Here is a 19269-nt window from a genome sequence, read left to right as displayed (position 1 = left end):
CCAAGGCAATAATATGCTACTCACTTAGAAAGACGATGGCAGAAGAATAGCACATTTGGTGAACCAAGAATAACAAGAACACGATTCCAAAAGAAGAGGGATTTGGAGGAAAGGAACATTAAGCATGAAAGAGACTCGCATTATCACATTATCACTTGCAAAATTAGTTCATATTGCCATCATTTGCTTAATCAAACATGTTTTCTGGAAAAGGTATGTAACTGAGATTGCATTAATTCATTGAATTAGAAAAGTGTAGCCAGAAATAGCAAGATTGGGATTGATTGTGGTTTTCCAGTGCACAGGTAAAAGGCAGAGTATGAGGACACTAAAAGCAATGCTCTATCTCCTCTATTGTCAAAGTACTGTGCCTTGTACACTATACCCAGACAAGAGGCGGGCCTATGTTCTTTGCCCCACGCATTAGGCTAAAAACATCAGCCTTATGCAGTAAGTCATCTGTTACTTTTAACAGCATTTAGATTTGCATCAACTGATCTTTTGAGTTGGTAGTGCAACAACCTTTAAATGCAATATAACCGAAAACAATGTACATGTTAGCATATATGCAAGAAGAAAGAGACTGAAAATACTAATCGGTGGCTTTTGTCACAATTTACGCCTTTCACAATCATATTTTTTTAAGGTTAGGGAAATACTATGATTTGCCCTTTTAATCAAGAGGTACCCTAATATTACAACACAAGCGTTTCTAGTGCAGGTTGTAAATTCATATCGCTAAATGTTAATCAATTTTAAATTAATCCACCATTCCACCACTGTTGTTTCCATGTGAAAACTACCACAATCTAAATAAAGGAGAAATGAAAAGGATTCTGATTCAGACTTTTCCCATGACTCACAGTAAATTCCTACTAAGTGTAAAACACAAACCTGATCATCTACATCAGAATTCCCTACAAATATGAGTTCTGAAGTTTCAACTTGATTCCAACTTGATGAATTGCATGTAAGGACCAGGGCTTCTATCTCCCACATTCTACATTTAGAAAGGTTTGCTATGAAAGAGTCTCTGAAGAAATGTTACGTGCATGGTTTGTTGTCTTTGCAAGTGATTGAGCAGCTGTTGTGATGGGCAGATAGCGTGGACAAACCATACATAGGCTGAAAAAGTCAGCCCTAACCTGACCACTTTGCACTCCCTCATTCTTAAATGATGAGTGATGCACCATTCTAAAAACCTACAGTCCATGATGGCATAAAATATATTACAGAGGTCAGGATTTTCACACTGTTGATCTCAGTAAATGGATGTGTGGGTAAAAGACAGTGAAACCTTGGAGATCATGCTCTGCATAAACCAGAAAAACTCTGCCGTCAAAGCAGACTGTTTCCTTAGAAATCTATTGTAGCGGAATTAATTTTTATTAATTCTTTATTTAAACTGACAGCATTTTAAAAATGTATAAATATTGAAATTGAAGGCACTTCAATATTGAAATATTGAAATATTTAAATTTAAATATTGAAGGCACTGAGTGGAAGTGGGATGTAATTCTGGCATGTTAAACCATTTGAATTTTTTGAATTGGTTGTGTGTCTGAGGAGGAAAATGTAAATGTTAATGTGCTGTGCACATTAATTGAAATTTTTAAATATATTTGCATATAATTTCAAATCCTGAACTTGATTAGTTAAAGTTCATAAATGTTAAACTGACAGGACTACAGACTTCTGAGTATATCTGACCAGTGTGGTACTGACTTGTGGTTTTTTTCAGTTTTCTTTTGTTTTCTTTCTTTCATTCTTTCTTTCTTTTCTAGAAATCATGGAATCCCCCATGGCATTTTTGCAGTAAGTATCTTTTAAGTCTGACATGATCATATTTAACTGGGTAGACCTGGGAAGTCTTTCACTGTCACTAAAATAACATCACCATGATATCAAAAGTGGATGCTAACTTTTGATTTTGAGCAAAAAATCAGACTCAAAACAAAATGTACTTACTGAACTAATGAAACTGCGAACTCTCATACAAAAAGTACTTAACAAAACAACCTTCTCCCAGGTTTCACACACAGCTGCATAACGAAGTTATAATACTCTTTAAAACATTTGAATTTTTTTTTAAAAATCACCCCATGGAAAGGGAAAATGTCCCCTATGGAGTATTTTTCTGTACCAGCCTGTAAACCTGCTTATTTCAGCTGCACAGTTAGACATTTTGACGTGGCAGTATGTGCGGACTGACTCACTTTTGGCACTTGCATATAGGCTTTATTTTTCAGCCCCTGAGGCTGCCACTTGAAACTGAGCAGAAGCCGGCTGTGTGAAAACAAAAGTTTTGAATTTCAAGATTGATCTGTGATATTTATGCTATACCTATCGCAAGATGATAACCACCATACCACAGACTCAGGTGGAAGTACCACCAGCACTCAGTAGCCCACCAATCACCACAAGGGGAGCAATTACTGTAACATTAAATAGTGATAAACACCACTGCACAGTGATCATCAGAACATCAGAGCTGTCACCGCGCCATCCATCAAAACCGCACTTCAGGGTAGCAACAGTCAGGTAGTGATACATTACAAGGGACAAAAACAGGTGCTAGCATAGATTCTAATTACTTTGTTCTATCAATTATGCACAAAATCCTTGCATGGCCTGGGGTCTGCCACACACTGCTGTGCCTCCTACACACTCTCTGCACTATCCCAGCTGTGGTTACATAGCAGGCAGGCTTTTCAACACTGGTATGTCTGAATGCCTTCAGGTAACCAAAAAAAAAAGTTTATTTTTCCAAGGCTGAATTCATACAGATGGATCAGTTCTCAAAAAAAAGAGGAGAAAAAAACAATTTGCATATCCCACTGACATTTGATTGTATTATATCGTCTTTAGTAATGGGAGTAGATTCTTTTCTCTTCCATTCAGCCCTGTAAGCATCAGTTTAGACACACAGGTGCTCTGCTGTTTTGTGTTTTCAAGCTGTAACGGTCTTCCAGGCACTTGTGGTTTCTGCCTTTGTTTTGCACACTCCTCAAGTTTTCTCTCAGCCACTCGGTGCACAAAAACATTATGCTAATGAGAGGAGGAGACATCTGCTTCCAGCTCAGTTTTTCTCTAGGCGTTTAGGCATGTGTTTGTCACTCACATAAAGAATCTGCTTTTGCCTACAGTAGGTCAAATTTTTAAAATAGAGGCATGTGCAAGGAATTTTATACTGAACCAGATGCTATGATGCTTCAACATTGCTGAAGGATGAATGTTTTGTTTCTCTTTTCCTTAACCTCCCACTCATGAAGCAGTCTCATAGCAGGCTAATGCATCAGGTTCATTCTACTGTGTGAAACAATGGCTCATATTCTTGGCATGTCATTCACCAGTGAATGGAAATGTCAAGAAGTCCAGTGAAATGAATAGCTTTGCAAGGAAATGATTTTTAAGGTCATGGTTTAGGAGTTATTTTGTTATGTGTCCAGTGAAGCTCTTGATTTATATGGCATGTGTGCAAGGCAGACAGAAACATATAGCAAAATGTTCAAATATGCATGGTGCATGTGTAAACAAACCTGCAACAGTCTCTTAATATTTGAAGGGTTCTATCATTTTTTATGTAGTAAATAAGGTTTGCCATAACAAAATTAAGAGGTTTGGTGTGTAACAAGTGTTAGAAAAATGCAGTGTACAAGCTTTAATTATGTAGGTTGTCGAGCTGTAAATGCTATACCAGTGTAACAAAAGCACACATATCTGCCACCAACATTTTTTAAGCAAGCCTCTCTGTAGCTGAGAAAAATAAATAAGTAAAGAGTTTAACAGTGTTCTTTAATCTGTTTTTCAAGCTTTGGTAGAACAAACAAGTGAGAAAACTGCTAATTTCAGTCATGTATGTCAAGTTAACTATCTGACTATTTCAGCTACTTGGGTACTGGGAATAAGTTATTTTAGGACTGCGCAGTTCAATAATCATAAAATTTTAAGTAATCTGCAATTTCCTGGGTTAATTTCCTAGTTAATCTTGGAAGCATATTAATAAACTTTTGATTTGTCTAAATGCAATTAACTGAATGCTTGCATCTGCTTCAGTAATTGCAGTAATTAAGATAACATGGTGGCAAGCTCTATTATTTCAAACTGTGTTATTTAAACTTTTATTTCACATGTCGGTCAGTGTGTTTCTTTAGGAAGTCTCTTCTCAAATGGGTGTCTCACAGATGTTACACCACAGATGGCACACATGAAGTGGTTTTCCATATATTTGCAATGCCTACTTCGATCCTCCAAATTAAAAAAGAAAAAAAAATGAGGCGTGTCTTGTCAAGATAGTAAAATTCAAACATATAGTGCTGCTTGTTTTCCAGCTGGTGGAGAGCAAATCTAATTTTTTCCACAATCATTTATTTCTTCAATATAGGTCAGGTTGCCCATTCTAGGTTTAAAGATTTATCTTGTCTTTATCAGTTAATTAAAGCAAGGTTTGCAACACAACTTCTTAATTAGTGTAAAAATCTCCTTAAAGAAAATGGTGAAAAAAAGGGCAAATGAAGGAGTTCACCATTCTTTTGGATCTAAAATGTGAACAATTTATTAAGAAAGCGAAACAAATTGCATATAGCAGACAGTTATGCATTTTCCAAGGTTTTGCAAAGGTGATTTCACATTGATATCACTGAAGTGTCTCACTAAAAGCATTCAGGCATCACACCTGCCAGTGTGCAGCAGTCACAGACTGTTAACCTCAAGATCTGGAAGTGTCTGTGAGTCAACGAAGCTTCACAAACGCTACCACTGTCTGCCTTTGTCAAAGTTCAGCTACATAAAGAGCACTTTAACTTCATCTTGGTGATCATAAGATTCACTGAAAATTCAAGCACTGCATCCTGCCACTGGCTCAAAGGTAAGCAAACTAAAATCCATTCTACATTAATGGAAGAATAACAAGTTCTCTCTCTCTTTGAGTAAAGTTGTGCTCTTGCAATACCAAGCTCAAGGTCTCTTTGCTCATCATATTCACACTACAGACAACACTTTAAAAAGACTCTTAGAAACATTCTCAGTAAATCACCTTCTCACTTTTTCAGAGTTTAAATGTGAACTTGATGCATGAGGAATTTGTTTTCTTTACTATTTTTTGCAGATGTTTAAAGGATTGTAGAAAATGTAGTGCTGCTGTAGTTTGCAAACTAAAATCGGTAGTGGCTTAGAAGACATCAAATGTAGTACCGCTTTTAATGGTAATAATTTACACTGCAACTGTATAATACTGATATTAAGTGTTCTCTTACAACTTATCTTTTATAATTATTACTCCAATATTATCTTTTGTTTTATGTATCTGGTCACTATTTAAGTGTTGGTAGCCATTAAATATGCCATGATTTTTGTAAAAAGGCTAAGTAATTGACTCTATGCTACATTTTAGGACTTGTAGTGCATATTATGATTACACATGCTGTGCTAGTCCACACGTTACTTTCATAAACAGGAAGAAAAATTACAACCCTCTGAGTGAACACAAACAACAGCTGACTTACACATTGTGTTTGTGTGTTTCATTGCTGTTTTGACACAGACACCTGCCAGAAAATGACCCTGCAGCCATTAACTCCAGTGAACTGTGCAGCCCTTCTGCAGCCCGGCTGCTCTCTTCTGCAGCTGGATGGTGAAGTTCTGCTGTTTGGCCAGAAGGGTTGGCCTAAGCGCTCATGTCCAACAGGAGTATTTGGTGTACGGTTTAAACGTGGCGAGATGAAGCTGAGGGCCATCTCGTTCTCCAATGACTCGTGCTACCTGCCCCCATTACGCTGCCCAGCTGTTTGCCGCCTCGACCCCTATGATGGGCTTCCAGAGAGTTACCTCATCCACGGTGGTCGCACCCCAAATAATGAGATCTCATCAAGCTTGTACCTGTTGACCATGGATAGTCGTGGTTGCAATCGTAAATTAACGCTCCGCTGCAAAGAGAAGGAACTAGTGGCAGAAGTGCCAGGACCTCGATATGGCCACACAATGAGCATGGTCCAAAGTCGTGGGAAGACAGCTTGTGTGTTGTTTGGGGGTAGGTCCTACATGCCCTCAGGAGAAAGGACCACCGAGAGCTGGAACAGTGTTGTAGACTGTCCACCTCAGGTGTTCCTCTTTGACCTGGAGTTTGGCTGCTGCTCTGCTCACACTTTACCTGAGCTTAGTGATGGACAGTCTTTCCATCTGGCCCTTGCTAGAGAAGACTGTGTCTACTTCATTGGAGGCCACTCACTTGCCTCAGACTCACGTCCACCTCGTCTGTTTCGCCTGCATGTTGAGCTTTTGCAGGGCAGCCCGTTGCTTTCCTGTGAAACCCTAGACAATGGTTTATCTATCTCTAGTGCCATCTTTACTCGTACGGGACCCACTCATAGATACATCATCTTAGGTGGATATCAGTCAGACTCCCAAAAGAGGATGGAGTGCACTACTGTGATTCTAGATGAGAAAGGAATCCACTTTGAGCCCGTAGAAACACCCAAGTGGACCCCAGATATCATCCATAGTCGCACTTGGTTTGGTGGCAGCTCTGGAGAGGGAAGCATCCTACTAGCTGTGCCCACAGAGGGAAGGCCATCCCAACAAGATATGCATTACTTCTACCAGGTGAACTTCCAGACAGAGGGAGAGACCAGAGAGGAAGACGGAACCCTTGGCTGCAGCCAGGAGTCAACAGATTATGATGACTCCACTCCTCTTGAAGATTCTGAGGAGCTCTACTTCGGCCGTGAACCACATGAGTTGGATGGCAGCAGTGACGGAGAAGGGGACGCTTACAATGAAGAGGATGAAGAGGATGAATCACAAACAGGTTATTGGATAAAATGCTGCCTTGGCTGTCAGTTGGATCCCAACACATGGGAGCCATACTACTCCACAGAGCTCCACCGACCAGCCATGATCTTTTGCTCCAGAGGGGAAGGGGGCCACTGGGTGCACGCCCAGTGCATGGAGCTGTCTGAGACCCTGCTGCTGAAACTCTCTCAAGGCAGCAAGAAGTACTTCTGCTTGGACCACGGAGGCCTGCCCTACCAGGAGATGACCCCACCTCGACATATCATACCCCTGAAGCGCATCACCATGAAAGCTAAAGACAAAAAAAGACCTCTGACAATCAAGATGTCCCCTGCTAAAAAGAGCTTTTTCAGACGGCTGTTTGACTAACTCAGATTTTCATATCATGTGTGCCTCTTAAGAAAACTTTGTATGCTTAGGATGTTTTTTCCACCCTAACAGTAATCTAACTACCTTAAAGTGCTCACTGAACATGATCAAGTCACAAGCCATGTTTAAGTTAGATCACATGACTAGTTATTGAACAGACAAACACTCACACCTACTTGATTTATTTTTGAGTTAAATTAACAGTTTACAGTTTGTGAAGATATGCAACATTTCCCTTCATTACTGAATGTTTCTGTTGTGATTTCATGTTGTGCAACAAAAATGCAGTTTTATTTTTTATCAGCTGTGAAAAGGTTCATTCTGTTTGTATCTTTCTTTCATAAGTATATTTTAAGTACCACAGATCCACTTTCTTCAAAGTGCAGATGGAGCTGAATTGTTTTTGCAGTGTTTTGTACAATAAAACTGACAAATCCTTAATAAAATTTGTGATTTTCAGTCTAAAATTGTGTGTCCTCACAGTGGTGTATTGTTATCTTAAAAAGACATGCTCTAATTAGCCTATCAGTTTAAAACAGTCAGTGCCTACCACCTGATGCTGTTATTAATGAACCTGTTTTAAATTTTCTATACAATAAATTTAGCATGTTTAATGAAGGCATGCAAATTTTCACAGTTACAGGTAGTCACGCTATAGAAGTATGGGTCTAAAATTGTACTTATTATTTTTTGAATTACTGCATTATATTCTCCAGTATATTTGAGCCATTGTACCAATTTAATGTTTCTCATGGCGTTCTCTTGTACTTGAAAGGTTACATGGTCTTATCAATTATAGAAAACATAATGGGAATTAAAAAGCTCAAAATTTTAACCCACCTTTTGGTACTTCAAGGCCCTGTAACTCTGAAAATATTCATAGTATGAACGTAAAAAATTTTAAATATCTAATTAAACACACAAAGTTACTGTACAAAGCATACTAGCTAATTTTGAGGGATCAGATGTGAACTGTTGTCCTGGTACATTTTATATCAAATGATCCAGTCATATGTGAGTTTCAGTTATTTGTCATTCCCTTGAGGAATATACTGACTACTAACTCCAGCTTTCAGTATTAAGTAGGTATTAAGTAAGTATACTAAACTGATTTCAGAGTTATATAAACATAAGCATAAATATGATATTGATATACAATACGTAATCAGAACTGTGGGCAGTGAAATGGTCTAAGCTATATATGGATATATATTAAATCAACTGAATTTCTTTAGTTTTTAAACTGCTTCCATATTCTCTGCATGCAGGTCTGCATCTAGTTTGTTGTAATGTTTTCTAACAGATCATTGTTATTTTGTTTTGTTATTTTTTTTATTATAATTATTTTTATTAACACTTTACAGCTGAATTCTGTGCTACTAATACAAAATTTACAAAAATAATAATAATTTAAGCAAACAAGAATCACAATTCTTCAGTTTTTATTTATTATCTGATGAAAACAGAGACAAAAAGTACAAACTTCACAAAAGTAACTCATCAAAAGGATGGTAAGTTGTCTGATTCAATGACAATACATAAGAAATAACTACATACAGCATAACATAGTTTGAAGGTAGTGGGAGGTAGTGGAACTTTAGTGTATGCAAAATGAATGAACAGAGAAAGTATTGTGCGGTCCCAGTAAACTGTACATTTGGTCTATGCATGTGAGCCCAAAATGAGGAGATACACTGTGAAACATGACAGAAGTAGAATTTTGTGAATCATCCATCATCCATTACTTTGGAAATGCAATTCATTATGGCAAAAACAAATATGAGACAAGTTGCAATATAATGCACTCCAAAACATGGCGTTATGGTAGCACTATGACAAGTATCCAATGAAATGTGGATATTTCATAGCTGTCATATGGTTAAATTTATGACAGTAAAATAAAATCAAACATTCAATCAAGTAAGAAAACAAAATTGCCTGTCACAATTCAAAATGGTGAGGGCAGAAAAAGACAATATAATCAATCAATCAAACAAATAAAGTTGCCAACAATTCAGTTTACATCAGGTCTCTCTGGCTCTCACCCATCGCTCTCCCCTGACGACTGAAGCTGTGAAGATATATCAGCTGAGAAAAAGAGCCAGGTTATATACAGAACTTAAGAAAAATCCCTGCCTGCTAGAGAGTCCATGGGGTATTAGGCACCGTAATGGACCATACTGTATTTTTATGATATCAACAAAAAGGTCAGTATATGTTTTATTTTATGAGAAGAATTCAAATAAGTATCATCTATCCTCCACTGTGCAAAAACTAAATGAGATAAAAATTGGTTCAAAGTGACCTGGCATCTATTCTGCCCCACAGGGATCCCACGATAAAGCACTAAAGTAATCTTTTTCAGAGGGCACTCATGAAACAAAGAACATTTGGGTCTCTGTGATTGCATTTTGCTCCTGCTAAAATGATATATTAATACAGTGGCCACAAATGTGGTCTTTTTAACACGATTTCTCTCTATGACTTACAGCGCTTTCATCTGTTTCCATAAATATCCTCTCTATATAAATGCATAAATGTGTCATATCCTTGCAATACAATAAAATGCACCATTTTTCACAGATGGTGTCGATTTATAAACCAAAAAAAGGAAAAGAAGTATGAAAAAAACGTGTTGCCTCTGCTGTCACATCTTTGTGGTGTAGTAACTAACAGTTAACAAAGCAATTCAAAGTCAAATAAATGTTTAAAGAAAGAAAAACAAACATCAAACGTGTAAAATAGCATTGTTTTCCATAAAATAATCTCCATTTATGGGTTCAGGTGCAAAACACTGGCTATTCAAGCAAAATCTGTTTGTAATATCCAAAAACACACAAGTACCTGAGTACCAAAATATAAAAACAAAAAACAACATAAAATGTGTTTGGCCTCTTGCCCAAAGCATAATGAGACTGACTTCGCTTTCTGGAAAGTCAGAATACTTCCATGTAGAGATAACTGACCAATGGTACAATTCTCTAGAAATCAATCAAATGTTAATAGTTAAGGAAAATTCAAAAATCAGGAACTTCCAAAGACATTTCGTCATCATCCTGGATCTCTACTGGGTCAATGGTAGCCTGCAGAGCCTTCGCAGAGTCCTTGTGAGCTTCCATAAACTTCTGCAAGTACTTGGACGTGTACAGCCAGTGGTGTTTCAGCACGTCCTCCAGTTCAAAGGTCTTAGACTGGCGTGCATTCATCTTGCGAAAACGCCTGAACAGCTTGTTTGCTGACTCATTCCCCTCGCTTGCCCAGGCTCCTATGGATCCGTCTCTCTCTATAATTTCAGGTACATGGGCTAGGGTCTTGTGCAGATAATTTGTTATCTTTCCGTTGTACCTATATTTGAAGGTAGTGGAGAGGAGGTCAGCAAAGCGCTGAGAGTTAAAACTGTAGCGGCATAGCTGGTCAGGGCATTCCTTGGCTGGGCAGGTGGCACGCCACACAGGTTTCATTTGGAGGTAGAGTTTCATAAGCTCCCTCAGGGCCTCTCTTCTCTCTTCTGAGGGCACCAGCTCACACACCACATCCACAGCCTCCTGGGTCATTAGTCTGCGGGCGTAGTTTCCATTCATCCTCATTACTGGTTTAAGCTTCATCTTCTTCCTCAGCTGTTTATCTAAGGCCGCCCTCCAGCTACGCCGTTCCTCCCGGCTGGGGTTGGCCTTTTTGTACACCTCTCCGATCTCATCCTGGAAGATCTTGTAGAATTCAGTAGCATTGCCGATGTCACAGTGCAATGCATCTAATGTTGGCTGCGTCTCCAGGAAAGGCTTTGCAGACACCCCTTTGACTCTGTCACGCAGCTCGTCTACTGACTCAGAAAAGGGGTTGGTTCTCCATATTTCATAGCGTTCTAGGTTCTCTTCGTGACTGCGGGTGATGGAGTGCAGCACCATGTTTTGAGAGGCCTCTGCACGACTGGAGTCACATAGAGTGCAGATGTACGTGGACCCAGAAGCCTCCAGCCCCTCCATCTCACGCACCATCTTCTCATCATATCCCGTGCCCCTGAAGTGGAAGCGAAAGGATCGAGGCAGACCACCCATGGACAGGATAAGCCTGCTTTCTTTCATTGCATTACGTTCTGCAACTATGGGCGCCAGGACACCTGTGAGTGTCTCATGGTCTGACTCATCCACAAACATCAGACAAAGAGGCTTACAGGACAGTTCTGAGTTTGGCTTTGGCTCGGTAAAAATAGCAACCTCCTCCTCCTCATCGTCTGCCAGGACAGAGACAGACATAACAGTGAAAGAAAAACGAACAGCCTTCTCAGGAACAACTGGTCCCCCGCCATGCTTCTCGCTGACATCACCCATGCCATCGCAACATTCCTTGATCATGACACTAAAACCTGATGTGCAGGCACTGTCTTCCATCCCACTCTCCCTCAGCCCCTCCATGATGTCCTCCTCCAGATCCTTTAAGGCAGACACAAGTGCCACATCGTACCGAAAGCGCCGAGTGATAGTGTCAGCTGGGACGTCATCCACCGACGAAGACCATCCAGAGAGCCCATTAATAATGCCAACATTACAGGATGGGGACACGTTTTTGAGAGCTGGCTGCCATTCAAACTGGTGAAAACCAGGGAGAAGCTCCTTCTCTGCAGCTCGAAGAGTGTGCAAGGGCTGGAAGATCTGGCGGCCACTTGTGGCTTTGACAGTCCGATACATCTTATGATATTGACTGCAGCTCAGGAATGTGTTGACCCGAATGGCCAGGCACACAGCAGGACTCAACCCAAAGCCTCTGCCTGCAGAGAGAGAAAATGAGAGGAGATAAAGTTTCAGAGAGAGACAGAAAGAGGCACAGTCTCAACATAAAAAGAAAGCAAGAGGAAAGGATTGACACATGAAGAGAATTATTTAATACCAACCCACAGAAGCCTATTTCTAGTGCTTTGAAAATACTGCAGTATCTAAAATTTCCTCATTTGATATCCCACATTTGGAGTAATTTCTACAATGAGACAGACAGAAGCGTAAATTTCACACCCAAATGTGAATGCCTCATTGTCAAAAGCCCACAAGCCACTGATTACAAAATCCAATATTTCCTAAATTTCAAATGTTATAAGGGGACAGAGGGTGAATCAGTGAAACTGGCAATAGTGATGTATTGGCTGTAGATGAAAACAGACACCAGCTGCCTTCTATTCCCCAGAGAGGAGGATGGTGCTGTCTGTGTAATTTGCAGATACAAGAGCTGCTGATGTTGTTTTGATTCTAACAGCCCCTTCACAAGAGTTGTTATTGTGCATTAAAGGGAGTGTGAGAATGAGAGACTGACAGACAAGATGAGTGAAAGTGGGAGAAAATCAGGGAGGGGTTGAATGTGCAGCAGCAGTGGTTCAATAGACAGAAATGGACAATAATTAAATGCTTTTCAATCAAAATCACAGAAAGCTTTCTTATGTCTCCTGAATAGTGGACTTTTCTTCATTGTTATTCAGGAGATGAGTTTATTCCTCGGGGGTAGGTGGAAATATTAATGAGCAAACACTATCATGATTTTCATTTGTTTGTATCCCCCTTTCTTTGCCATGGAGGGCTGTGTTGATTGAACATAAACCCTTATTATAGCCTCTTACCTTGCATCATGGCCTCTAGCTCATCTGCCTGACGGTGTTCATTCCCAGATCTCAGTGCAAGCAGAAACAGCGTCAAACACACAGACTTCAGATCACCACCTTCCTCTTTGTCTGCAAACACCTTCACCTGGCTCTTCAGATCCCTCAGTCGATGCTTCTGGGCACGACGGGTTAGCGAGAGCAAGTGCTGGCGAGGTCTTCCCCCTTTATTGGTTAGTAGGAAGTTATCAAGTTCTGACAGACTCTGGTTTTCATCTTCCTTCAGCTCGTGGCTCAGACAGTGAGCCTTAAATGAGTCCAGCCTCACTTGCTCACGACAGCCCTCACTGGGGCAGAGCAGAGGTAGGGAATGGAGGGCAGATGAAAAGACTTTGGCTGGTGAGGTGAGATTATCGGGTGTACAGGGCGAGTTGCAGGCAGGGCAGTGAGGTCCTAGAACGTGGGTAAATTTTACAATGCAGCTACGGCAGAAGAGGTGCCCACAGGTGGACTGAACTGGATCAGAGAGCAGGTGGTCACACACTAGGCAGGTGAAAGATGCAACAAAGTCCACAGGGAGCTTCTCAGAGAGCAGCTTGGTGCTCAGGTGATCTTTTTGGCAGCGTGTAATGTTCCTCACCCACTGCTCTCTCTGAATGCTGAACTTCTTCCAGGCCCTGATAGCAGGACCATGACGGTCTCCAAATGGTCTCAGAACTCTCCTCTCACCAACAGCGATGGCGTCGCAGTCCCATCTGGTCCTTTTTGCCAGGCTCTGTGCTCTTGGAATGACTTTCCTCCTCTTCCTTCCAGTCCTCTGGAATGATGTTTTTTTGGGGTAGCAGAGGTGGCACAGGGAAGAGTGAGGTTTCCACTCAGGCACTCTTGTTCTGGTGAAGCTGCAGACTCCCCCACCTCGAATGGCAACCATCCAGCAGCGGTGGCAAAAGGAAAGGGGGTGGACAGATTCTGTGTCCTCTGTCACGTCCACTTTGAAGACTTTAAGGATGACTTCTGGCCAGCTTGGGAACTTGCAGCCCATTTTACGCAAGGCACACTTGCTCACCTCATCCAGATCTCCATGAACATCGTGCACTGGTCCTTTGACTTTCCTCAGAACCATTCCACAGACACGACACAAACCCCTATAAAGAGGGAAATAGCGTCAGATCCTTAGAAACAAATTAATATAACATAGCATTATTTACAAAATGTAGCAACATGATTACCTGAGGTGGTCCATGTGGGTTTCCATCTCCTGTAGCTTCACATCTACTCTCCTGCCAGGGCCCTCCACATTTTCCTTGCTTTTCCCTCCTAGGCATAATTTCATAACACTCCCTGGATCCACAGCATGATCTATCTCTATATTTGGAGGTGCCGTTGGTGAAATCTCATGCTGTGTTTCACTGGGCAGAGGGGCTTTCTCCATGGACTTCACCCTGAAGAGTTTGAACTTCCACTGAGAATACTCAGAGTGGGGATGGTGGAGCTCTGGCGGCATGGACGATCTGGGACCATCTGTCTCCAGGCTTTCTGCTGCCATGATGAGATGTAGAGCTTAGGCGCTGGAGAGGCAAGGAGAGGAGAGGAGAGATGAGGAGGTCATTTGATATACTGCAAAAGCATGAAAAACAATTTCAGCTGGCCGTAGTATAAGATAATAGATATTGAGAAAAGGTTTGAAGGTTAAAAATCCTCACAGGGATGGTTGAGCCAATAGTGTCTTCTCAGTATTGAGACCATGACACAATCCAAAAGCTTTACTTGATTCCTGCTGAATTTATGCTCATAACACCCTGAAATTCCCACTGAATAGAGAATAGCAAACCTTGACCTAGACTGCTGTATTATACCATAAGTGGCATTTAGATCTTGTGTAAAATGCATGAGACAAGCACTGGGGGATCGATGCAACACCAAAATCTTCATTTCACTCATCTTCAAGCCCATCACTCAGTAAGCTACTGTGACTTTTTTTTTTTCTTTGACACAGCAAGTTTGCTAAATGGGAAACCTTATCCCAGCAAGGTTGTCAATCATTTATATTAGTCGTTTTCTTGGCTGGCAGGAGAACTGGAGCCCTGAAAGCTTCCAACTGGCACTTTTAATGCAAGGAAAAATCGGAAACACAGCAAACTTATTACATATTACATAGATATTGACCAAACCAGATGGAAAAGAAGATGAGAAACCATCATATTGAATAAACATCATAAAGAATTATTCCAAACACAAGATTGTTCAATTTCAGCAGCCAAATGCTCTTATGATACAGCACAGGTTAAGATCAATGACGGTGCTACACTGATGGTCCCTATTTCATCTTCTCCCATACTATCTAGGTTCTATTACCAGTTCTGACAATAAAGCAGTCAAACAATCTTAGAAACTAATAGTTCAATCTTTGCTCTTACCATTTCACACCTACAGCATTCACACAGGTGAATCTTCTGTCTATCCATCTTTCAATGATTTCACTACATTTTCTTCCTTGGAGGCTCAAATCTGTCAGTCTCCTTATTTTCTCAGCTCTCTCTGTGTGTACTTCACATGCTGAACTCCCCTTTGAGACAAACAGCTGAGCCTGTGTGCATGTGTGTCAGCTGGGCTCTTACCTTGTTTTTCAGTCTCAGCTGGCGTCAGCTCCCTTGGGGGCTCCTCTCTGCATGGGAGCACAAGGGAAGCCCTGGAGCTAGGCCCTACACCCTACATATACTGTATATGTTTGAGCCAGTCACAGCTTGAAGCTTCTGTTACCAGGAGTCGTGGCTCCATAAAGTGGGAATGCTCCTGACTGTCTCATTGGGCCTCATATTTATACCCATCCTTTGGTGGAATCCCAACAGTCAACCACTGCCACCTGATCGAGGCAGCTGAGGAAAGAAAAAAAAAACAAGGTCAACCCCAAAGAACAGTTGTAACATGTGCATGCTGAGGATCCAACAGCATACCCTCAAAACAAACAACTTTTTACCACACCACACTTATCCTCAGCTAGACACACTTGCATGTCTAGCTATCGTCATCCAGGTGGCCTCAGTGTGACAGAAAGAGCAATACTGTTAAACCTTTGAAAAGGCTGAAAGTGCAGAGACGTAGCAGATCACAGGATAAGTGGTCAAGATAAAAACAAAACTGAATAATGGTGGGGGATTTTAACAGCATAAATAACTGAATAATCAAGAAATGCGAGGAACTATAACAATAACAAAGACTTGTTGTTGTAATCTTCATTCTAATCATCTTTCTTTTCCCCTGGCATGTCTAAGTGTTTGTGACTTCTGCCTCAGCAGTCCAAATGGGGTCTGCTGTGACAAATCAAATGACAAAGCCAGTGACACAAGTGAGTCATATTAGGTTGAATATCAATTTGTGCGCAAATGTGTGTGTCATGTTGGAGTGTGGGTGCTCAGTCACTGTGGTGGTTACTATTTTAAAAAATAATGCTTCAAATGAACATAGGCGACTTGTAGAAACTGCACACACCCAAACCAACAAAAGTGTTGATTTGTCTGTCTGTCTGTCTGTCTGTCTGTCTGTCTGTTTGTTTGTTTGTTTGTTTGTTTGTTTGTTTGTTTGTTTGCATTGTGCTTCATGGTTTTTGTCCACAAATTCTTTTGATCAGCACCTCATTTACCTATAACTTGTCAGCATCAAAGTAACACATTTTATTCATCTCTTCAAATATTCAGTGTCTGTCATCATTCAAAATGAGTTTTAATTAGACGGCATCATTTGATGTAATTTCTCAGCAGGTATGGGGAGTATTTGCCCAAGATCATTCTTGTTTGTAATTATCCAGGGGATTAATCTGGTGTATTCACCACAGGAGCCTGTTGCTGTTGCATTGGCTTTGCCAGCCAAGTCATTAGATACACAGTCAGTGGGCACCAAACAACAGTTGGGTCTCTCCCACTCTTGTCAGCTTAACAGGGGAGCAGGATGAATACTGGCAGGCTTTGCAGCTTATATTTGGCGCATATGTCCAAGTGTGACCTCAGAGAGCAGTAGCAGTTTTTGTTCGTCCGTCTCTTCCTTTCTGTTTGATGAGTACACCTACTTACTGCAAATGCTGAAGAGCCACTACACAGACCGAAGCTGGCGACAAAAGTGCTGTTTTCTAGGCCTACTCATATCTATCAGACACACCTGAGAGATCCGAGGTGCACAATGCTTGATTCATTATATATCCAAGAACAAGCAAATGATGAATTGTAGCAAGATGTTCCAGACCTATTTATAGTTGATATTTAGATTTATGATAGCCAAGTAGCCACATGTTTCCAAGGTAAACGCCACACCTAACTCTGTGGCAGACAGGGACAGAGCTGCAGATGTCTGCCTGACAAACAAGCAGTCACCCCCTGAGACCTTCATCTCTCTACACCTGCTAATTGACTTGTTATTGATCAACTCAAAGACAGTCTGATTTATGGGAAAGAAGACTTGTGGAGACAGCCACCTGGCATGGAGCAGAGTGTTATGAATGTGAGGAGCAAACCCTGGGAGACTAGAGGCTGCAGTTTAGGAGGACATACAGGAGTTTGCAATGCACCACTGAACTGACACCTTGCACTTGGAGGGGGTGTTTTTTTTGGGGGGGGGGGGTCATTTTTTCTAGAATGTAAACCCCAAACAACAGCCCAAACATCAGTGAGCTGTGTGTGTGCAGAGGGAGGGATGAGCAGAAATATGGCTGGGTCACTACATACTGTATATTTGAGAGAAGGGGAGCTGGTGGGGGAAGATGGGTGGGGAGGGCTGCTGTGCGTCTGTGTTTGTGAGTTTGCTCTGGTGTTTTGGGGATTATGCCAAAGAACAGTTCAAATAAATATAAAGTACTTCCTCCATCCTGAGAAACTTCAGAATTATCAGAATCATTACTTATGGATCTATGTGTACAAAGCACAAGAACACACAGAGAACTAGAAGGACAAAAGAACAAGAGGGAAAGTGTACTGGGTGAAAGACAGAGAAAGGGGATATAGTAGTGATCTTGTGTAAAGGAGCTGCACAGGATAACAGGCTTAGCTCAGAATGGAGAACACAAAAGGGCTTAGGGCTGATTGCATGTTGTGACAAGGAAAGAGGGAAAGAGATCAAGCCTTCCAGAAGAACTATGTAAGTCAAAGGTCCAAAACAGATCCCCTGACAGCCCAAGCCACATAGCAGCTTAAAGAAAAGTGTCAATAGCAAAGATGGACAATGGATGAATTCCGCAGAAGCACTGGTAGCCTACTTTCCTCACTGGGAATAAAATGTCAGCAATGTCCACATTTGAATAGACTAAACCAAAATTACTGCATGATATTTCAAAATGTCATGAAGAATGTGTGCATCTTTGTGATTACATCAAGGTAAAGGGGGCATTTCACTCCCATATTCCCACTGTGTTATGGAATATTAAGCGTTTAGTATGCAAATTCTTAACTGAAATTTCAAAGCACGTTCAACAACTTCTTCAAGCCGATTCTCAGTAAGTCACCTCCTACTGTCCATTTTTTCCATTCCTCATCCAGAGACATGATTGGGTAGATTAATACTCAACGAGGTAGACTTCAGTACGGAGCTATTCGTCAAAGCTACCTGCCAGAACAAACCCTTTACCCCACTACTCATATTCCCCCTCATTCATCTCCGCTGTCTCTCCCACTCAATGTCTTGTTTTCCTCTGCTTGCCCCTCTCTTTTCAGGTTTTGTTAATAATCAAATATGTGATTATTCCAATGAGGTGATTAATTACCACCCACCCTTCCCTCTGTTCCACAGGTTAATGTGCTTGCAATCACAGAGTGACAGCCATCTGAATGATCTCTCTCAAGGCCTCATGTGGCCTCATATTACTCGCCTGCATTTGTTGTTGGCTCATCCCGACTACTGGAGCTTTAGCAGAGAGCAGAGAAATACAACAACATCACAGCTTCTACAAATAACATCCCCCACAAGCTGCTGACAGCCTGACACCCCAATATCTTCCATGTCCTGCTTTCCAAATATTCATTTTATTGGATAGTCTAGTCTTGGGACCATATTAGTTCATTCCAAGTCTTGCAGTACCCTGAGGCACTGTAGTTATTTTGGGTTTGGACCAGTTCCATTCATCTCTTTTGTTCTGGTAAGTAAAAACAATGTGAAGAAGAACTTAAGCTGCAACAATTGAGCGTCACATTCAAGAACCATTTTTCAAAGGGAAAAAAAAAGCTAATCCTATTACCAACCCAATATTGGATAGAGAGAGGGGTCAATAACATGCAGAGATTGCAGTGTGAATATAGTATAGCACTCTGAAAAGTGAGACCTGAGTAGACAATCCAAATGGATGTTGATCCACTTGCAGAAAATCAAAAGAAACCCTAAGCCAGATTCAGGAGTAGTAGAGAAGAGTGGAAAATCAAGACCAGTGTCTTTAATCAGAATAACAATGCTCTTTAATTCTTTGTTAATTAAATGTAGATTTCCCTGATTGAAGAGCAGTGCTGCTGATGCCAGGAGACCTCCAGTCACATAAATATCTACTCACTGAATTT

The 19269-nt window shown here is 40.9% G+C and overlaps 2 protein-coding genes across 3 annotated transcripts; one reads left to right on the top strand and one right to left on the bottom strand.

Moving 5' to 3' along the window:
• Window positions 1-4344: 4344 nt before the first annotated feature.
• On the top strand, window positions 4345-7625 carry rag2 (recombination activating gene 2). Its single transcript, XM_003440485.5, has 2 exons — window positions 4345-4867; window positions 5543-7625. Exon 2 carries the CDS (start codon window positions 5557-5559, stop codon window positions 7156-7158), a length of 1602 nt encoding a protein of 533 aa, XP_003440533.1. The 5' UTR covers window positions 4345-4867; window positions 5543-5556; the 3' UTR covers window positions 7159-7625.
• A 958-nt stretch (window positions 7626-8583) lies between these two features.
• rag1 (recombination activating 1) lies at window positions 8584-15528 on the bottom strand. 2 transcript variants are annotated; one of them, XM_003440495.5, is made up of 4 exons: window positions 15358-15528; window positions 13969-14307; window positions 12761-13884; window positions 8584-11923 (listed from the first exon to the last, which is right to left on the bottom strand). In XM_003440495.5, the coding sequence occupies exons 2-4, from the start codon at window positions 14283-14285 to the stop codon at window positions 10176-10178; spliced, it is 3189 nt and encodes a 1062-aa protein (XP_003440543.1). In that variant the 5' UTR covers window positions 14286-14307; window positions 15358-15528; the 3' UTR covers window positions 8584-10175. The 2 variants fall into 2 exon arrangements, with proteins under 2 accessions (XP_003440543.1, XP_019217497.1); XM_019361952.2 differs by lacking the exon at window positions 15358-15528 and adding an exon at window positions 15157-15327.
• Between the last annotated feature and the right edge of the window lie 3741 nt (window positions 15529-19269).

The sequence above is a fragment of the Oreochromis niloticus genome, linkage group LG7 (genome assembly GCF_001858045.2).
Source record: "Oreochromis niloticus isolate F11D_XX linkage group LG7, O_niloticus_UMD_NMBU, whole genome shotgun sequence".
NCBI lineage: Eukaryota > Metazoa > Chordata > Actinopteri > Cichliformes > Cichlidae > Oreochromis > Oreochromis niloticus.
Note: the sequence above shows the minus strand (reverse complement) of the source record. Positions and strands in the feature narration are given on the sequence as shown.

Excerpts from the sequence above, each read along its gene's own strand:
- rag1 (XM_003440495.5), bottom strand. The coding sequence starts at position 14,285 with ATGGCAGCAGAAAGCCTGGAGACAGATGGTCCCAGATCGTCCATGCCG. Across the intron at positions 13,885-13,968 it reads ACCCACATGGACCACCTCAG|GGGTTTGTGTCGTGTCTGTG; the intron begins GTAATCATGTTG and ends CCCTCTTTATAG. Across the intron at positions 11,924-12,760 it reads GCTAGAGGCCATGATGCAAG|GCAGAGGCTTTGGGTTGAGT; the intron begins GTAAGAGGCTAT and ends CTCTCTCTGCAG.
- rag2 (XM_003440485.5), top strand. The coding sequence starts at position 5,557 with ATGACCCTGCAGCCATTAACTCCAGTGAACTGTGCAGCCCTTCTGCAG.